The sequence below is a fragment of the Mytilus trossulus genome, chromosome 3, assembly GCF_036588685.1.
Source record: "Mytilus trossulus isolate FHL-02 chromosome 3, PNRI_Mtr1.1.1.hap1, whole genome shotgun sequence".
Lineage (NCBI taxonomy): Eukaryota > Metazoa > Mollusca > Bivalvia > Mytilida > Mytilidae > Mytilus > Mytilus trossulus.
This window is the reverse complement of record NC_086375.1, coordinates 52,892,679-52,911,233: the sequence shown is the minus strand read 5'-3', so window position 1 is coordinate 52,911,233 and position 18,555 is coordinate 52,892,679. Positions and strand designations below refer to the sequence as shown.

Here is an 18,555-nt window from a genome sequence, read left to right as displayed (position 1 = left end):
AAATATTCCTTTAAATTTGGCAGTTGAAAAAAATTAACCCTACATTTCAATGCACTTAAATTGAGTCATAAACATATATGTTAAGTGTCTGAAAGCATCATTCCCTTTTGATTTGATGGATGGTCTTATAGAATATTTTATAAAGTTAAGGTTACCAAAGCAGGTAACCAGTAAATAACCGTGTAAAACTTGGGTTGTTTTCTTCCTGTGATTGTTATTTTTTTTATGTGCAATGAAATGTAGCGTGAAATTTTCACTGTAGCACTAGAAAGGATTAAACTTTATACATGTAAAGTATTTCTTTGGTTGAAATAAAGGTAAATACTGTACATTTTTTTAAAAGTGCCAATTAATCAAAGACTAATAGGAGAAAATCAATGGTGGTTTAACACAAAAAAATACTATTTACGATAACGAATACATTAATTGTTCTTCAATAAGCCTCTCTTCTGTTTACATACTTGAAAAAATGTAGCTGTGTATTAGATTGTAAGTATTGGAATGAGATACAAACCAACACATTTCAACGGAAACCGACGAAGTCATGCAGTTTATAATTAGATATAGGAAGATGTGGTGTGAGTGCCAATGAGACAACTCTCCATCCAAATAACAATTTAAAAATTAAACCATTATAGGTTAAAGTACGGCCTTCAACACGGAGCCTTGGCTCACACCGAACAACAAGCTATAAAGGGCCCCAAAATTACTAGTGTAAAACCATTCAAACGGGAAAACCAACGGTCTAATCTATATAAACAAAACGAGAAACGAGAAACACGTATATATTACATAAACAAACGACAACTACTGTACATCAGATTCCTGACTTAGGACAGGTGCAAACATTTGCAGCGGGATTAAACGTTTTAATGGGCCCAAACCTTCTCCCTTTTTCTGAAACAATAGCATAACATCACAACATATAAAAACATACGATAAAATATCAATTGGCAGACTTAACTCAATCAAAAAACGTATGATTACACAATGAACGAATAAATTTGATCTGCGATATCTGAATACAAATGCACAGTTAATTAAATATTAGAGACAAACATTCATGACCAAAAGGCTAACAAACAAATTCAAACACACTGAGAAATATTTAACCAATCAATGTTCACTTTAGAAAAAAACCGTTTTTTTATAATCTTGAAGTTTATACAAATGTTGTAAGAATAAGTGAAAAATTGAAGATATTACAAATAATCAAAGCTGGTATACAGCCAAGATCCATATAAATACAATACAATATAAATGACAAAAAAGCATTATAAACAGTAACAACAGGTCGAATTAACAAGAAAATAATATAATTGTCTAATGTGTTAAAAAGGGAACAAAAATATGGTGTCATGGAATGGAAACTCAAGTATAGCAGTATTCTTGGTATTCTGAAGTTTTAAAAAAAGAATAAAAGGCAAATTGCAGGTTTCAATTCTTTCCAGTATTATATAATTCCTAGGATACATCCTGCTACTATGGCCACTGGTTTGGCATTGTTTGATGGAAATATATTCATCGATTTTACGTTTTCACATTTTATTTCTTTTTTTTTATATTTGTGATTCCTAAAACCAGACATATAATCTTCTCAGTGGTGAATTACAATACAATTGTATCTTCGAAAGTGATGAAAATAAGCTATTAATCGTACGGAAAAGTCAATTATTTCAATACTTCTGCGGAAACGTGGTTTAGATAGGAATTTCTATTTTGTTTTGTTTTAGAGAAATAGCATCTATAATTCACACTTATGAGGCCAACATAACCACAGTAATGGACATGTACTTCTTCAAATGGTGTTGAATATTTTTGAAAAAGATTAAGATGTGTACTTGACAAATTCACCAATATATAATTTTGTACAATTTTTGTGTCCAATAAATAAGCAGAAGGTAATCGTTTTTGCCAATGCCATAATTTTCGAAGGACAAGACAAACATCAATGTCCGATCAGGAAAGCATTTGGTTTCATGTATGATTTTAAATGTGATGTCAATGGCCTGTTGAAACAAACGGTCAATGGCCTGGTGAAACAAACGGTCAATGGTCTGGTGAAACAAACGGCCAATGGCCTGGTGAAACAAACGGACAATCAAAACATTTTGTTAGCCATAAAACCGTTTTAAACGATTTTTCTTTGAAGTATAACAGCATTTTTGGAATTTGACAGTTTTAATCAGATGAAGATGTTTTGCTTTATTGCTCATTTACAGTGGTGTCGACCTTTAAGGATATATCAAGAACCCGAATGAGATCGTACAACTAAAAAGGGTTCCAACGGCTTTCTTATCCTGACGCTGTAATCTAGCATAGAATCCGACTTCATATAGCAATACTTATGAATAAAAGGAGATTTGGGTGAACGTTTTTGAGGTAGCGATCTGAAAAACACACAGATTAACATCTTTTAGAGCTTTCTGTATACGACATTATTCGTTGTTAGAATCTGTACAGTGCCCTCAAGTTGTTTACATCCTCGTTTAATTGTTTGGTCTGTGGTGGATAGCTATCTCTTTGGCAATCATACAACATCTCTATATTTTTATATCTAGAGTTCAATATACGGTCTTCAACAATAAACAATTGTTTATGCAATGTCAAGCTTTATACCGCCTCACGTCTAAAACATTAGTGAAAAATCTAACAAAGGCTATCAAAAATCTGCAATCAACCCCAAAGTCCTCAGAAGAAAAAAAACCATCCTTTCCAATTTATCAAAAGACGAGTTTCATTTCTTTTGAAAGGTCCAAGAAAATTTGGCAGGGTCAAATTATTGTTTTAAACTGTCCTTGTTTTAAATTTCAGTGGCGAACAAATAGAAAAAGTACAATGAAAATCAGTAGAAAGAATGATCTCAACTTCAAAACATAACTTTGTATTATTTCAACAGCAGATGGGTCGATATTTGGATAAATTGACTATATAACCAAATTTTACTAAAAGCAACGAATGAATCCACTTTATTCCAAATCTACCGGAGTTCTTTAGGAGAAAGTGTTGACATTGGAATCAAGTACTGTGAGGAAATAGGAGTAAATTATTATTTTTTTCTATGATGGTTAAAAAGAAAAATCTGTATGTACATGATTTCAATCGTCACACCTCGGGCGATTCCGTACCTTCATATAAGAAAGATAAAAGGAAAGTAGGGGAGTCACCCGATGATTGCCGATTGACATAATTTGTTGCCGAAATGTCTAAGATGAGAAAAAAAATCTTTATTGACAGAATATAATAAAAGGATACTTTTGATATGCAAAAATTGAAGGCCAAGGGGCTGATTAACGGTTTTGTTAACTGTGTGTTACCTTCTGAAAGTAAAGAATATATTATCATTATAATTGTTCCATCAAAGCATTCCAGAAGTTCATTATATATGATGAGCAACATATATCTTTCTCTGTTACCAAATTTTCAGGAAATCCTTTTCTTATCCTTATCAAAATTGCGTAGTAATTGAACGGACTTCATCCCAACAGATATTTGAAGTTAATATAAAGGAAAAGGAAAGTTTTTGTCAAGAGATGTTTGACTTTTCCAAGGAGTAAAGACGTTCGTAACATTTGGTTGCAATTGTGAAGCAAGCGAAGGATAGTGGCGGAGTAATATATCTTTCATGTATGTAGCATCTATATACTCAAGGCCCCATTGAGTATAATATTCAGAAGTATAGTCGTCTGTAAAAAATCTGTCCGCTTCCATTCTTCTTCGAGCCATAATAGTAAAAATTCTAAAGAAAGTGTCGCTAAACCCAAAACCTTCAGGAAGCGGTGATTCGGCAAGTGATCCTATCAAGAAATCAATCTTCTCTACGTCATTATTATACATCTTACGAAGTTCATCAGCATGAGTTGGATTTGTGGTGAGATCTTCAAATTTGGTGATCGGTGTCATATGGAACAATCGCCTGAATGCATTATATCTGAAATAAACACAACATAATAATGGCAGACATAAAACATTAATACAAGTTACAGTAGAACATATAATTTGGAAATTAGTATGGCGTTCATTATCACTGGACTAGTATATATTTGTTATGGGGCCAGATGAAGGACACCTCCGGGTGCGGGAATTTCTCGCTACATTGAAGACCTATTGGTGATCTCCTGCTGTTGTTTTTTATTTGGTCGGGTTGTTGTCGCTTGATACATTCCCCATTTCCATTCTCAATTTTATATGCTGATTTTCCTATTAATCTGTTTAAACAGGACCTTAGCTAAGTGAACTCCATTTAAACCCCTTAACTTCAAAAGGGAAACCCAAGAGCTACGCGTGTTGAGCTATCTATTTTTGTCAATGCTTATGTTTCTATTGGTTTAAATGACCGTCGGCAGTCTTCGAAAGGTCTCCGCGACAGTAACTTAGATGGTTGAATTATTTAGTCATATTGGTGAACATGATATATGAATTTGACAGCTGATACCTCTTAAGCAATTTTTTTATCCTTGAAGGACATAATATTTCTTAGTGTCACCTCCAGTCTCCTTTTCAGTCCATTTCCCAACCGTTTTGTTCATTGGTGTTTAACAGGCAAGGACTATTTTGAGTATTTTATCGAACATGTATAAGTTTCCGGCCGGTACATGCAATTCAGAAACATTTTCTTGTTAGACATAGCTTATTTTGAATGCATTATAAAAAAGTTATCTTTAAAATAATTCTAACAAACCGATTGCACGAAAAAACCTAAACATATAAGGTTTACTATAATCAATCAGTATGTATTTTCATCTATTAAACATACACACCTCGGGATTCCTCTTTCCCTGTCACGTAATATATCGATTGTAGCCATGTCTATTTTTCCTTTTCCATGAGGACTTGAAGCAGGTAGATCAAGATTTCTCAAGAAATTTGGATAGTTGTGGAGAGTCATTGCACCAGGATAATCATTGCCAAACGTATAAAGTAAGTCCTCCATTGAGTTTTCATCAAAAACTGACTCCGCCTTCCCAAATACTGTATCTTTCATGCTGTATCGGTTAACTATAATATGTGTAATAGGGTATAAATAGTTGACGTATTTTTTAAACAATAAATAAGTACTCCGTATTCTATTACTTATTTATTTATTTCAGTTTTCATTGTCTCAAATCATAGCTAGGTGATAATGGATTGATTTTAAAATTTTAAAATGCATTTATAACTATTATCATACAGGAACTTTTTAGGATGAAAAATAAGAAGTTGGCAATATCCTTAAACTTTTACTTTGCTTTCCGCTATATAGTTAATGTTCTCTTCCTAAATAATTCAAAATTTGGTGACTATGATAAACAGATCTAACCCATCGAACTGGAGATCAAGTATTTAACAGATACAGTTAAATCTGCCTAATATCTTTACTTACATCTAGAAATTGACAATGAGGGTCGGTTGAAACAAAATGTACGACAAACGAATTGATTTTGGCTTCTCAATTGTGAACTTTCCATTTCTATCTAGTAGCATTCCAGTAGCGCCTTCATACAGAGTATATATCTCCCAAATTGATACTATATTCCCGCGTTTGTATTTCCTATCATAATTTCATTGATAGAGGGTTGCTGTTAAACCAAGAGTTCCAAATGGCGAAGTTGAAATCATCTCTTCGTAAAATTTCAAGGACGCCATCACGAGTTGTTTGTCCGTTATGGAATAACCTTTCACAAAAGTGTGTCAAAAATCATATCTGATATTCTTCCTCAGTCATATCAACCTTCGATCATTACCGAACTGAACAAAGAAATAACACGACGGGTGTCGTATTTCATGCAGAAAATGCTTACCCTTTCTGATTTCACTCCCGGTTTTAAATGGAGTTTGTGTTGTTTCTTAATTATTATTTATAACTGTTGATGTAAATGTCCTTTGGTTTTGTGAGTCTTGGTTTACTCCTTGGTTTTGATTTTTTGTCATGATATCGGATATGTTTCTTACATCGTAACTACAATTCTCTTCCATTTTCATGAATGTGACCTACTGAAGACTATTAACCGGATTTGTAATAAGTAACACGACGAGTGCCGCATGTGGAGCGGGATCTGCTTATCCTTCCAGGGCACATGAGAACACCCCAGTTTTTAGTTGAATTCGTGTTACTAAGTCTTTAGTTTTCTATGCTGTTTCTTGTGTACTATTATTTGTCTGTATGTCCTTTTAATTTTTATCTGTATATGTTCGATTTATGAGTTTGACTGTTCCTCTTGAATCTTTCGTCCCTCTTTAAAACTCTAAAAAAATCAGTTCCTACCTAATTCATCTGTTTGGTGACTTCTTACTTCAAATTCATCTGGCAGCAGTGGATGTAATCGGTATGCGGCAATGAAATCTTGTGTAAGAGAATATGGAACTCCTCTTATGTTTTTTGGGTTTCCTAAATCAGAAAAAAATAAGTTTTGTAACATATATGAAATCTATGAATTAGATCTACTTACAGCCAATATAAATCATACTGTTTCTTCTTCTTTGTTAAAATTACCGCAATATGACCAATTGAAGCATACTATTTGTTAAAAAGACCTTTTACGATTTCTTTGTTATTTTTCATAAGATGAAAATAGAAAAAAATGAAAAATGAACAAAACAAACAAAAAGTTTTACTGTGGTCATGTTATTTACCAAATGTTTTCATCAAGGATATATACATGTGAAGCATTCGGGGTCGCAATGTACACCAGGTGATAACCAACAACATGTTAAGTTTAACTGTTACTTGCAGAGGAAATAATTTAAACTGACAAAGATATTGCCTCTGACGGCAATGGTGTTGGGGAGTCCTCAACTAAAAACAAAAATTAAAATCCACATGCATAACTCTGCTATATGTCGCCACAACGTATGTTAGTTTGGTATTATTATTGGTTTTGGCACATCCCTACTTTTTGCAGTAACAAATGGATGCGATGGAATTGTTTGACGGCAATGCAGGCATAGCGGAAGATTAATACCTCGTCACAAATCGATCCTTTATCAGCTAGGGTGAATCCAAATTATTTATGAAAATGGGAGATGTGATACAATTGAGCCTATGAACTATAGGTAATTCTACAGCCTCCAACAGTGGACAAAACCCAAAACGTATACAGTTAGACATAACATTAAAACACCCAACACATGGGACATGGATTGATTCATGACAAAACAAAAAAAACATTAAAAAAAACCAATTAGTTTATACCTTGTTTTGGAGTGACTTTATTATGTCAATGAAATTCTTATGATGTCATTATTGCTTCAGTGTTTGGAACAACAGAAACTCAGTTAATGGATAAATATTTGATTTATTTTTAACAAATTATTGCAATACTTTATGAATTCTATGCGTATTTCTTTTTTATTTATATTAAATGATTATCGTTGGCACCAACATTTGTATGTTTACTTAGCAATGTGCAGTTGGAAAAGTTTTTTTTAACCATACTTCACATGTTTTTTTTTTACCGTCACCTTAATGCCCGCGTCACACTGTCCCGATTTTTACGCCGGTGGCAACACGATTATGGAAGTTTTCAAAATCGGGACTGATCGTATCCAGATCGGGCTATTCGTAGTGCCATCTTTAACCATCGTAGAACCATCGGCCACTTTTTACAGCCTTCGGGGACAACTTCGGGAAGGGTTCTAAATTTTTTAACGAGTTAAAAAATCCCCGAAGGTGCGTCCGATGTTGAGGGTTCGTATTGAGTTCGTATCATCGTCCTCACCATCGCAATGTCACCGGGAATGCATCTTTGAACATCGTATTGCCTTCGTGTTTCCACCGTTTCCATCGGGCAGTTTTGACATTACGATGTCTACACGAACGAATCACGAAGCTACCCGAAGGTCTTACGATGGCTACACGACTTCGTGAAGACCTCGTAATCCCGTCGTGTTGCCAACGAATAAAAGTACGAAGGCGACAAGATGTAACTACGACGGCAATTAATCCAGCTAAATGTAAATTATTTTCGCGCTAAAATACGTTTAAAGTGCCATGTGCGATATGCACTGGTCAGTCTAATACGATAGTTAAGAAAGACGTTCAAAAAACATGGAACTCATATCATATGATTCTATGAGAACAAGAAAGGCGATAGCGTTGTTTCTATTAATTCAAATGGAACAAGAAGAGTAGCTATTACAGGCTCATGACTAACTTTCACAAGCAAAACATTATTGTTTGTCAATTTTTCATATCAAGTAACATAATGAAAATCATAAACGCGCCTCGAACACCAACACTGCAGATACACGTATATAGGGAAACCAACTTTTTCTTCATTATTCTATCGTCTGAGTTGTTGTCACACTAATGTTTACTCCATAACCATTTTGTTTTCTATATGTCATATTTTGCCGCATTTGCTGCTTTCCTCACATCCTTCCTTTTGTCTATATTATTATGATATTCTCCTGGAAAGAGCTCTTTTTTAATAAAGGGATCATTAAACCTATTCTAACCTTTAAGATAGATCAGTAAACATGGGCATAATTATGGGTGATTATTCAGACTAGTGCACACATTTTACAGTCCAAACAAGGCAATGCCGAGCGTGATCACCTCGTATGTAACATATTGGGAACAAATATGGACACTATATTTGTATATGACACATGCAGAAAATTGTAAATTGAATATGCATATTTAATACATCAACTTTTTGTTTAGAAAGCAACCAAAATATTTAGTAACTGGAAATACCTTTGATATTGTCTTTAGAACTAGCAGGTAAAAAAATGAGCAACCAATTTTCTGTATATTATGCTATTTTGAGGAGGAAAAAACAAGTCCATCTGCATGACCTTGACCTTTGGCCCTGAACGCAAAAAATGTCAGATCATTAAAAGGAGGAACAATATACCAAATTTGGTTAAAATCTTTTAAAGCATATTGGTTTTAGAGTGTCCACAAGGGTGATATTGCCTTGTATTACAACTTTCACTGTGACCTTGACCTTTGAACTTTAAAGTCTATAGCGCTTAAGATATTCTTAACGAGTAGCACCATACCAAGTTTTGAGCATTTTGGTTCTAGAGTGTCCATAACAAATTTTGTCTCCACGCACCTTACATGTAGTAGGCGAGGGCATCGTAAGCTGTACACGACGTCTTTTAGACATCGTATGGCCATCGCGCAATCATTGTAATCCATCGTGTAGCCTTCGTAATCCACCGTGTAGCCTTCGTGATCCATCGTGTAGGCTTCGGCTGAGATATGAAGCTTAAATACATGTCTTCGGTTAACCTTCGTATGTCCATCTTTTGCTATCGTATATAATTTCGGCACCATCGTATAGACTTCGTTATTCATCGTTTTTGCTTCGGTCACTTTTTGGTATTTTAACGAGATCGGGACCAACTTCGTACGAACTTACAATTTTCGCATTCGGGTGTCCATCGTATATAAAAATCGGGACAGTGTGACACGGGCATAAACAATTCCAAAAGCCGAAAAAATGCAAGAAAATGATGTGAGCTCGAAATTGATATACATTCTTTGTTGTTGAAATTTTTATTTAATTGTAGGTTTTTAGTTATCAAAGGTACCAGGATTATAATTGAGTACGCCAGACACGCGTTTCGTACCTAAGACTAACCAGTGATACTCAGATCAAAATTACAACAAAGCCAAACAAGTACAAAGTTGAAGAGCAGTGAAAACCCAAAATTCCAAACAGTTGTGCCAAATACGGCTTAGGTAATCAATTCCTGGATAATAAAATCCTTAGTTCTTGGAAAAAATCAAAGTTTTGTAACAGGAAATTTATCAAATAAAGACCACATAATTGGTATTTATGTCAACACCGAAGTGTTGACTACTGGGCTGGTGATACCCTCGGGGACGAAACAATCACCAGCAGGGTACATTTTTGATATATTCTAGCCGTGTTTCACATACAAAGACTTGTATAAAAAGTACTAGTATGCTTAATATTTTTCACATGCAGATTTGTTTACCTATAGATCCCGGTATGCCATTAGCAAATTGTGGATATTGTTTGGTTAACCATGCTGCTAATGTTGCATTTCCCCTTGCGATCTCAATAGGAGTTACTCCATACCAGTTAGACTTTAATCCTAACTTAGCAACATCATTGTGCAGGATAGCAGTTGTCCATTCTAGCGTATGAATTTTAGCAATTACTGCAGCAACTATGAGCTTAGCCGTGTTATGCAACATTTCATCATTCCAAGTTGGATTTCGTTCTTTAAGCATATCGCATATGTAATTATGTTCTCGTGTCCAAATTATATGAAAGATACCTAGTCCTACCCACCAATTTAAGGAACTTCCTAAAATTAAGATCATGAGTATAATGTAATAGATTCACATTTTCATAAATATCCATTTGTTGTTCATAATGGTTAAAATATAAAATTAATAATCATTGTTTAAAATAAGTACCTTTCCTATCTCTTCTGTTGAGTCGATATTTATATCTAAGTTAAAATTACAGAAATGTAAAATAAAAATAAGATCGGGATATTATACGTACAGCTTGAACCCAGACGTATTTCCCGCCCTTGATTGATCAGGAACTATCGTTTAAACTTATTTCATTTGATATTCATTATGTTTTACAACTCGGGTCTTTTTAAGCTTAAAAGCGATGGTCTTCATTCTTAATTCTTAAATTTAGGTAGTCATTATCTCATATTTTTTTTCATATTTTACCATTTTTTCCATATTTTTTTCCTATTTTAGCTTGCAATTATTCCTTAATCTTTATTGTTGTTTGTAAAAAAAATCTAGATATTTGTAACCCCGCCCACACAATGGGAAGTAAGCTTAGATTTGATGGCGATAAACTTATATACCTACCCGTAATTGGCAATCCAGTCGATGGATCAATCGGTAGACGGTTATTTGTAGTTAATTTTAATTTGCCGTCTTTTCTTGTGCGGATACGACGATTTATTCGTTTGTTAATTCCATATAACTGTGATGCATCCCACCAGTGTGTTACAGTATTTTGGTATGTATCGTAATCTTCAGAATTTCTGCAGCTATCTCGTCTGGTCATAGGTATGTCCATTGTATCACAAAAATCTGGATCGTCATCCCGAATAGAAACCTTTAAATGTCTACAAATATACGATTTTTAAATTAAAATTCAAGTTTGATTAAGACATATTTGACACTTATTAGGCAAGTCTTTTCCAATTTTAAAACAATATCATGATTTATAAGTTAAAAGTCCAAAAAGTTTTACTTCTTTGGCAGTTACCGGTACCGTATAAGAATAATTTCCAATAATTATCTTAGATAATTGATACTTTTTTATAATTACTGAAGTTCCACTCCCGTTTTCACACATTGTCATTATCTTTATAGGTTATCATGAATAATGATATTTTCTATTTTCAGGATAATACTAACATACCACTTGACAGAATCTTTTTCAATTCTTACAAAATTCAAGACCGATAAAACTACAAAAAAAGCGTTGGAATTTGACATTCATTTTACAAATAAATAGTCCAGCCCTAAATGAATTTGAGTTTGAAATATGTTCAATGAGTGATAATTAATATTTCACTTGACTAATTTTCCAAATATTCAATTTTGACAGAATAGACATATCTTTAAGAGCATGTTGCAATTTGGGGTATATGTTATCTCAAGATCACATCAATTTGGTCTGTACTGTTGTTTAAAATATCAAAACGATTGTTCAATGCTCCTGTTATTTGATTAAAAAAAGTTACACAAAAAATACTCGTCTTTTTTTTCTCAAACAAATTTTACAGTTAGGCAAACTTTTAACAGACTAGGATTCAAGGTAGTGTTAGAAAAACTAAATAAAAATGTTTATGTGCTCGGACTTAATTCCTTAACTTTAAACACATTTCTTGGTATTTGATTTATTGTTGTTAGTTTGTAAAGTTTCGTCCTCACTTCTCTTTTACTAACTTTCTTTTGTCTCAGCTTTATAAAAAAAATAACCGTTTTCTTCAATATGTACCTGTGCCTGTCGTTTTTGCCACTGTCAAACCAATCGTGGGTCATAAACTGTACCCATCCGGCTACAAGGATATTAACAATGGTAACCGGAATAAATGTCTTCCTTTCCATCAATGTACGACTAATGTCACGTGGATTAGGTTTGTACAAATTCTTCTCATCTCTAACTGTGGCATTCAGGGGAACATTTCGGCCTAAAAAAAAAGAATCTTATGTTTATATTTCTGAGACTGTAGAACTACTTACCTACCAAACAACCGATTACACAAGACTCATTGAACTTGTCATTTTTATTTTTAAAAGACTTATTTCCACTATTTTTAATATCGTTAATGACGAACCAAATGATATCAGTTTATGATTGGTGGTATGTCAAGCAAGCAATTTTATGAATGCGTAACACTAGAAAAAGTTCAAAATAATCTTACTAACTCTAGTCACTAGAACAATAAGAATGAATTAAGTAAATCTGATTAAAATTCTGATCTAAATGATTCGCCTGCACTTATGATTATATCGAAATATGTTGTTATCTTCTCGCAGTTGCATATCTACTTTTAAAGGCAAAAACGTTTCATCCCCTTGATTAGAGTTCGGAATAACATTAACGGTACCAATTTTCCTGCACCAGATGCGCATTTCGACAATACATGTGTGTCAAAACGAAACTTGTTGCAATTATGAGAATCCATACTAAGTGCTCACCAAAACGATAATAAAGACTTCCCGATGCTGGATTTTCAAAATCGTTACATAATCCATCCAATCGTCTTGATTTATTGCGGCGCTTGGAACAACCATATCTTACTTTTCTTCCTAGTTTCCCTGAAGAAATAAAGTAATAGGTGCAAGTCCAGATCTACTATAAAACAAAGGAACATGCTACAAAGAAGTCTTTTCTATTTATCTACAGGAATTGGTGGAGTTCCAGAAAATAATATTAATTATATATATGAAAGAAACGAAACAGGAAAAGACAGCGTATACGAGTAATTGGTGACAATGGAGTATATATTCATTTCGTCATAAAGTATTTATAAACAAAATACCAATCTTTGGATCCAAGCAGCTTCTAAGTCGTCTATGACCGTAGGATTGTACTGTGGTTTCTGTGTAACTGTCAATTAAATTTTCCCGTTGAAGTTTTTCTTGTGATGACGCTATTGATAGTACGTCATATGGATATGGATACTGCCACCAATTGGAAGGAACTAAAATGTCAATATGCATCTTTAGTATAAGTATGGATTTTCTTATATTCATACAACGTCAAGATAGTAGTCACCAATTGTTTTATATAGTGTCTGGACGTTTAGGGAACGATAAACGATATAAAGGGGAATATGTTTCTTTTCCCCAAAATATAAACATTCTGATGCTCAATTTGATGGAGAAAAAATACTATGGCCAGGCTGATGCATAACCAAAATATTCTGAATCCAGATTTCAAGTATATCTTATAGCGTTGAAAATAAATAAATAAAAATGTTCACACTGTGCACGGAAAGAAATTCAGACTCATAAATCCCCGTTGAAGTTAGATGGTTGCTCCCTAGGAAAAGCGATACCCTACACAAATAAATAAAAATATCAGTCCAAAAGGTGAACCAACACCAAAAATAAAGGTAGAGAATATGAAACGAAAAAACAAATTCAATAAATATTTCGGATTCCAAATATCTATCATCAGTTCGAGCAGACGTTTAAAATGCCGTCTCTAGTCAAAAATCTTGATCAACTTACAAATTAAACATCGAACGTCGTATGTAATCTTAACAACCAACAGGTTATGAAAGCAGACTACAAACCTTAGGGACCAGTACTGGGACCAAGCTTCTTTTTTTCTATATCAACGACATGCCAGAAAACATTTCGTCAACAGTGAGGCTATTTGAAGATGACAATATTGCATATGTCTCATCAGAAAACAATAGTTAACAATAAGATCTCAACAATCTAAATGGGAAAAAATATTGATGATGCAGTGCCATCCTGATAAATATGTAATCCATCTTATCAATAGAAATAAGGAACCAATTCGCAAAATGATATGCTCCATGGACACAACTTAAAAAATATATCATCATCAAAATTCTTGAAGACACAAACACATCTGACCTACAGTGGGGTGTTCATATAAACAACAACAGCAAGGAAGCTTACAGGACAATTGTTTCCCTAAAATGAAAGATCAAGGTAAAGGCCAATTCAGCAATAGTAATACCGCCAGTTGAATATGCAAGTTCAGTATGGGATCCTAACCTACCAAAAGACGAATATAAACAAAAAATATTAAAAAAAACGTCAAAAAAGGTATGTTACAAACAGGTACCACAACACGTCATCAGTTTAATTCATTATATACCAGCTACAATTACAAGGACCAACACTAGAGGAAAGAAGAAAGATTGCTAAGTTAACCCTGCTGTACAAAATTTCAAACGAAGCAGTTGTGATTGATATTGGTGAAAACGGATTCACCAACCGGATTATCAAACCATACCATTGTTTACTTTTTCTTAATAATTTTACAAGACCAGTACCATGAAAGAGTCCGTCTACATAAGAACTATTATACTAGTAGATTTGAGCGCACCTTATCCGCTTTAATAATTTGTTCAACAGATTATTGCATGTCCATGTTTTGATTTTCACCATGAATACACGTAATGTACAGCATAATTTTACGTTTCTTTACATTAAAAATAAGTGTGAACTTGTTGATTTAAACAAGCTGCAACCAAACAGTGACATGATAGCTAAACTTATGACGGTGGTCACTTTAGGGGTAGAGTATGTTTTAAATACAGCTTGAGTGTCTTGGATATTTCTCATACTATACCCCCTGAAACTAAAATTTCAAATAAAACTTAAATTTCAATTTTGATGAATGTGCACTTTATGTTGGTTTCAAATAAGTCGGTTAACGTCTAGCAAATTTCCGTTTCTTTTTAATTTTCCACTCGAATAGTTAGTACATTATTGCATAATACAATTTTCACGAAACCAAAAATAATTATTTTTATTAATGCCAGATGTTACAAGAAGAGGCGGTAGAAAATATTTAAATACATTGTTAACATAGTAGATGTTAACTTGTCCCTGAGAAAAATATAAAATTTCTTATTATATAATAAGTATTCACTGTGGTTGAAAATAGTTAATAAAATGTATCAATATTTTGAATTCGTTTGACGAAAAATATAACGACACAATAAATGACAGTTTACCGAAACATTTGACGAGTGAACTGATAATGACTAGCATCCTTGGCGACTTAACAAATATTTTATAGGACAAGTCTATCGATCTCTCAAAAAAAGATTAACTAAAAGTCTAAACTTTGAAAACTGTAAAGGGGCACGTGCTTTTAAATTCACGTTCAATGAGGTTGAATTATGCACTTGGACGTGAGTAATTCAACAGCAATGTTTCTTTTCTTATTTTTACAAATTTGAACCAAAATTGGTTTCTAAAAACAAAATCATATTTATTCTAGGTTTTTTTCATATCTCTTAGCTAGTGTCCCTTCGAGATACAGCAGCTACGAATGTCACCCTCATGAACCTTTGAAAGCAGTGAAAACGAAGACACTTTTTCCTATTTATAGAAATCAAAGAAAATTATACTTTGTGTCATTTTCAGATTTCTAATAATCACAATAAAGAACAACTCCAGTGTTTTCTCATCTGTAAGACTAGAGTTAATTCATTTTACGGAAATTTACTCTTACATGTACGTCAGGACCAAACTTCTGTCCTTTCTTGTAGCACGAGTTCCTAAATAACTTTTATCATGTTTATCGTGATTTGACAGATATTGCATCGTATATATAGTTGACGACCAGGCAAAAAAGATAGATCGAAAGATAGATGATTCAGCCATATTTATGGTTGGTGAATTTAAAATAAAACTTCATTGCTTATGCCACTCACCAAAGTAGACAACCTAAAAAAATTTCTCATACTATTTTACTTTGTGTTAAAAGAGACCAGACAATCCTAACAGCATTCCCGTGCTCCATGAAAATAAATATCAGAAATGTCTTTTTTTAAAGATACATATAGATCATTAATTTTTATAATGTATTTATTAAATAGGCATTACAAGTTAAAGTGAATAAAAGACATAAGTACTGAAAACAGTTTACTTATTTTTGCTGAAACGTTTGTTTGACATCTGTTGTAACATAATTGATGTTTTTCTACGTTTCGTCCCCGAGGGTATCACCAGTCCAGTAGTCAACATTTCGGTGTTGACATGAATATCAATAATGTGGTCATGCTTATAAATTTCCTGTTTACAAAACTTTGAATTTTTCGAAAAACTAAGGATTTTCTTTTCCCAGGTATAGATTACCTTAGCCGTATTTGGCACAACGTTTTGGAATTTTTGATCCTCAATGCTTAACATCTTTTTAATTGTATGGATTTATAAATATGTTGAGCGTCACTGATGAGTCTTATGTAGACGAAACGCACCTCTTGCGTACTAAATCATAATCCTGGTACCTTTGATAACTATTTTTTCAGACAAATATAGTTTTCACCTCTCTAGTCAGAATAATGTGCATTGATAGAATAGCATGTGAACCAGAACGTAAATATTATATAAAAGCTTGTCCGCATTACACAAAACAAAGTTGAAAATCACAACACATTTATAAGTTTTTGTCCTGATATGCCTTTAATACTTGTCATAGGAACATGTCACATTGGTCAATCAAGTAATACGGTTTTTTTTGTCTAACTGAGGTTCATTATCACTATGTTTTATAGTTTTCTCATATTTTTACATTTTCCCTCAATTTTTTAAAACCTTCTTATATACCTCGTAAATTTATTAGGAACTGGTTCGGTGTTACTGATGTATTCCTATTCAATGAATTATTTAAAATAAACTACTAAATGACTACTAAATATGATAATCTAAATAAAATCTTACATTATACAGTAGTTTTCCACGGTTGTAATTTTGTAAAAAGGCAATACGAATTCGTTGTTGGATTTTCAAAAACAGTTCGTACATTTTTGCTGTTTTCGAAGAATTTTTTAATGTGTAATATCAAGGACGTATAACTTATATAATATACGTCCTTGGTCACATGCTGTTTGTTTTATTACTTTCTAGTGTTAGCATTTTACAAAAGTTACTGATTGTTTTATTTCTTTCTTATGTAAGCAGTTTACAAAAGATAAATTGAAATGTGTTATCTGATCCCCTCATTTAAGCTTAATTTTATATACTTGTATACATAAAGTAAGATTTTAGTATAAAAATAAAACGCTATAAATCATTGGACATCATCCATTCGTGTGCAAAATACTGTTTTCAGGAGGAAACTTAAATGTTGGTTGATAGCCTCCGAATGCTGCATGTTTTTTTTTTATAGTTATAAGGATAGTTTGATAACGAATATCTTATATCATGTATCCTTAAATTTGCTAAAGATATCGCTTTCCTTAATAAAGGCAACAGTAGTATACCGCTGTTCAAAAACTCATAAATCCATGGACAAAAAACAAAATCGGGGTAACAAAGTTAAACCGAAGGAAACGCATTAAATATAAGAGGAGAACAACGACACAACACTAAAATGTAACACACACAGAAACGGACCAAGCATCAGACAAAATCCCACGAGAAAAAATATAAAATGTAACACACACAGAAACGCACAATAATATAATAATGGCCATATTCCTGACTTGGTACAGAACATTTTTAAAGGACAAAATGGTGGGTTGAACCTGGTTTTGTGGCATGCCAAACCTCCCTAAAACCAAGCCAAAACAAATTGACATTATCTGCATCTATCCTGTTGAACTGCAATCCAATTTGAATACGAATTAAAAGTACATAATTTAAAAAAAATAAGTAAATGTGTCTTACCTGTAGGTATAGCAAAAACATAATTATTTGCAGATAAAATAGTCAACAGACAGCATATATATCTGTACATGTTGTTGACTGTTAGATTAGAATGAAATTGGTTATTCTGCGTTTATTGTTTTTTTTTTAAAATACGATAAATGACTAATCGGTTGACATTAATTCGATCATCATTATGTTTTTTTCATTCGGAAATACAAGCCAAGTGTAATTTCTTTACTTTTTCCGTTTGCTTACTAGAAACGGAACTCCAATCATATGTTGATTTCCGACATTTGTTTTACAAAACAAATATTAATCTTCAGTAGACAAACTTGTAACGACAAATGGGAGCCTTTCCAAATATGTCTCTGAATGATTAGTACTTTTCACACACGAACGTTATGGCTGACATATTCGCGAGAATAGTTATACATGAAGACACAGGGCATTCAAATTTATCTCAGCGGTTATAAAGTACATCATGGAAACCAATTATATATTTACCAAAAGAAATGGCACAGTAACTTTTATAAAGAGAATAGCCTTTTGATGTTCCAACACAACGTCTTTGAACATTAACAATGTGAATTTTAGTAACATTTTGTTCCCTTCTATCTTGAATCCAAGATAAAAAGTAAAATAACTGGTATCTATGATGAGTTTATTTATTAACTACGTAGCAGTGCTCATTGGTCACAACAACAACAACAAGAAACAAATAATTTATTAGAGTATCGCCG

General features: G+C 33.0%; 1 protein-coding gene and 1 long non-coding RNA gene across 2 annotated transcripts; one reads left to right on the top strand and one right to left on the bottom strand.

Annotated features, from left to right (window-relative positions):
• The first annotated feature begins 218 nt into the window (after positions 1-218).
• LOC134711817 (uncharacterized) lies at positions 219-3,049 on the top strand. Its single transcript, XR_010106240.1, has 2 exons — positions 219-317; positions 2,815-3,049. It is a non-coding gene; the product is annotated as an uncharacterized LOC134711817 (long non-coding RNA).
• A 162-nt stretch (positions 3,050-3,211) lies between these two features.
• LOC134711816 (uncharacterized) lies at positions 3,212-18,005 on the bottom strand. The gene is made up of 9 exons (XM_063572717.1): positions 17,834-18,005; positions 12,991-13,152; positions 12,647-12,766; positions 11,943-12,135; positions 10,799-11,061; positions 9,934-10,269; positions 6,245-6,367; positions 4,761-4,998; positions 3,212-3,931 (listed from the first exon to the last, which is right to left on the bottom strand). The coding sequence occupies exons 1-9, from the start codon at positions 17,901-17,903 to the stop codon at positions 3,499-3,501; spliced, it is 1,938 nt and encodes a 645-aa protein (XP_063428787.1). The 5' UTR covers positions 17,904-18,005; the 3' UTR covers positions 3,212-3,498.
• Positions 18,006-18,555: the final 550 nt, after the last annotated feature.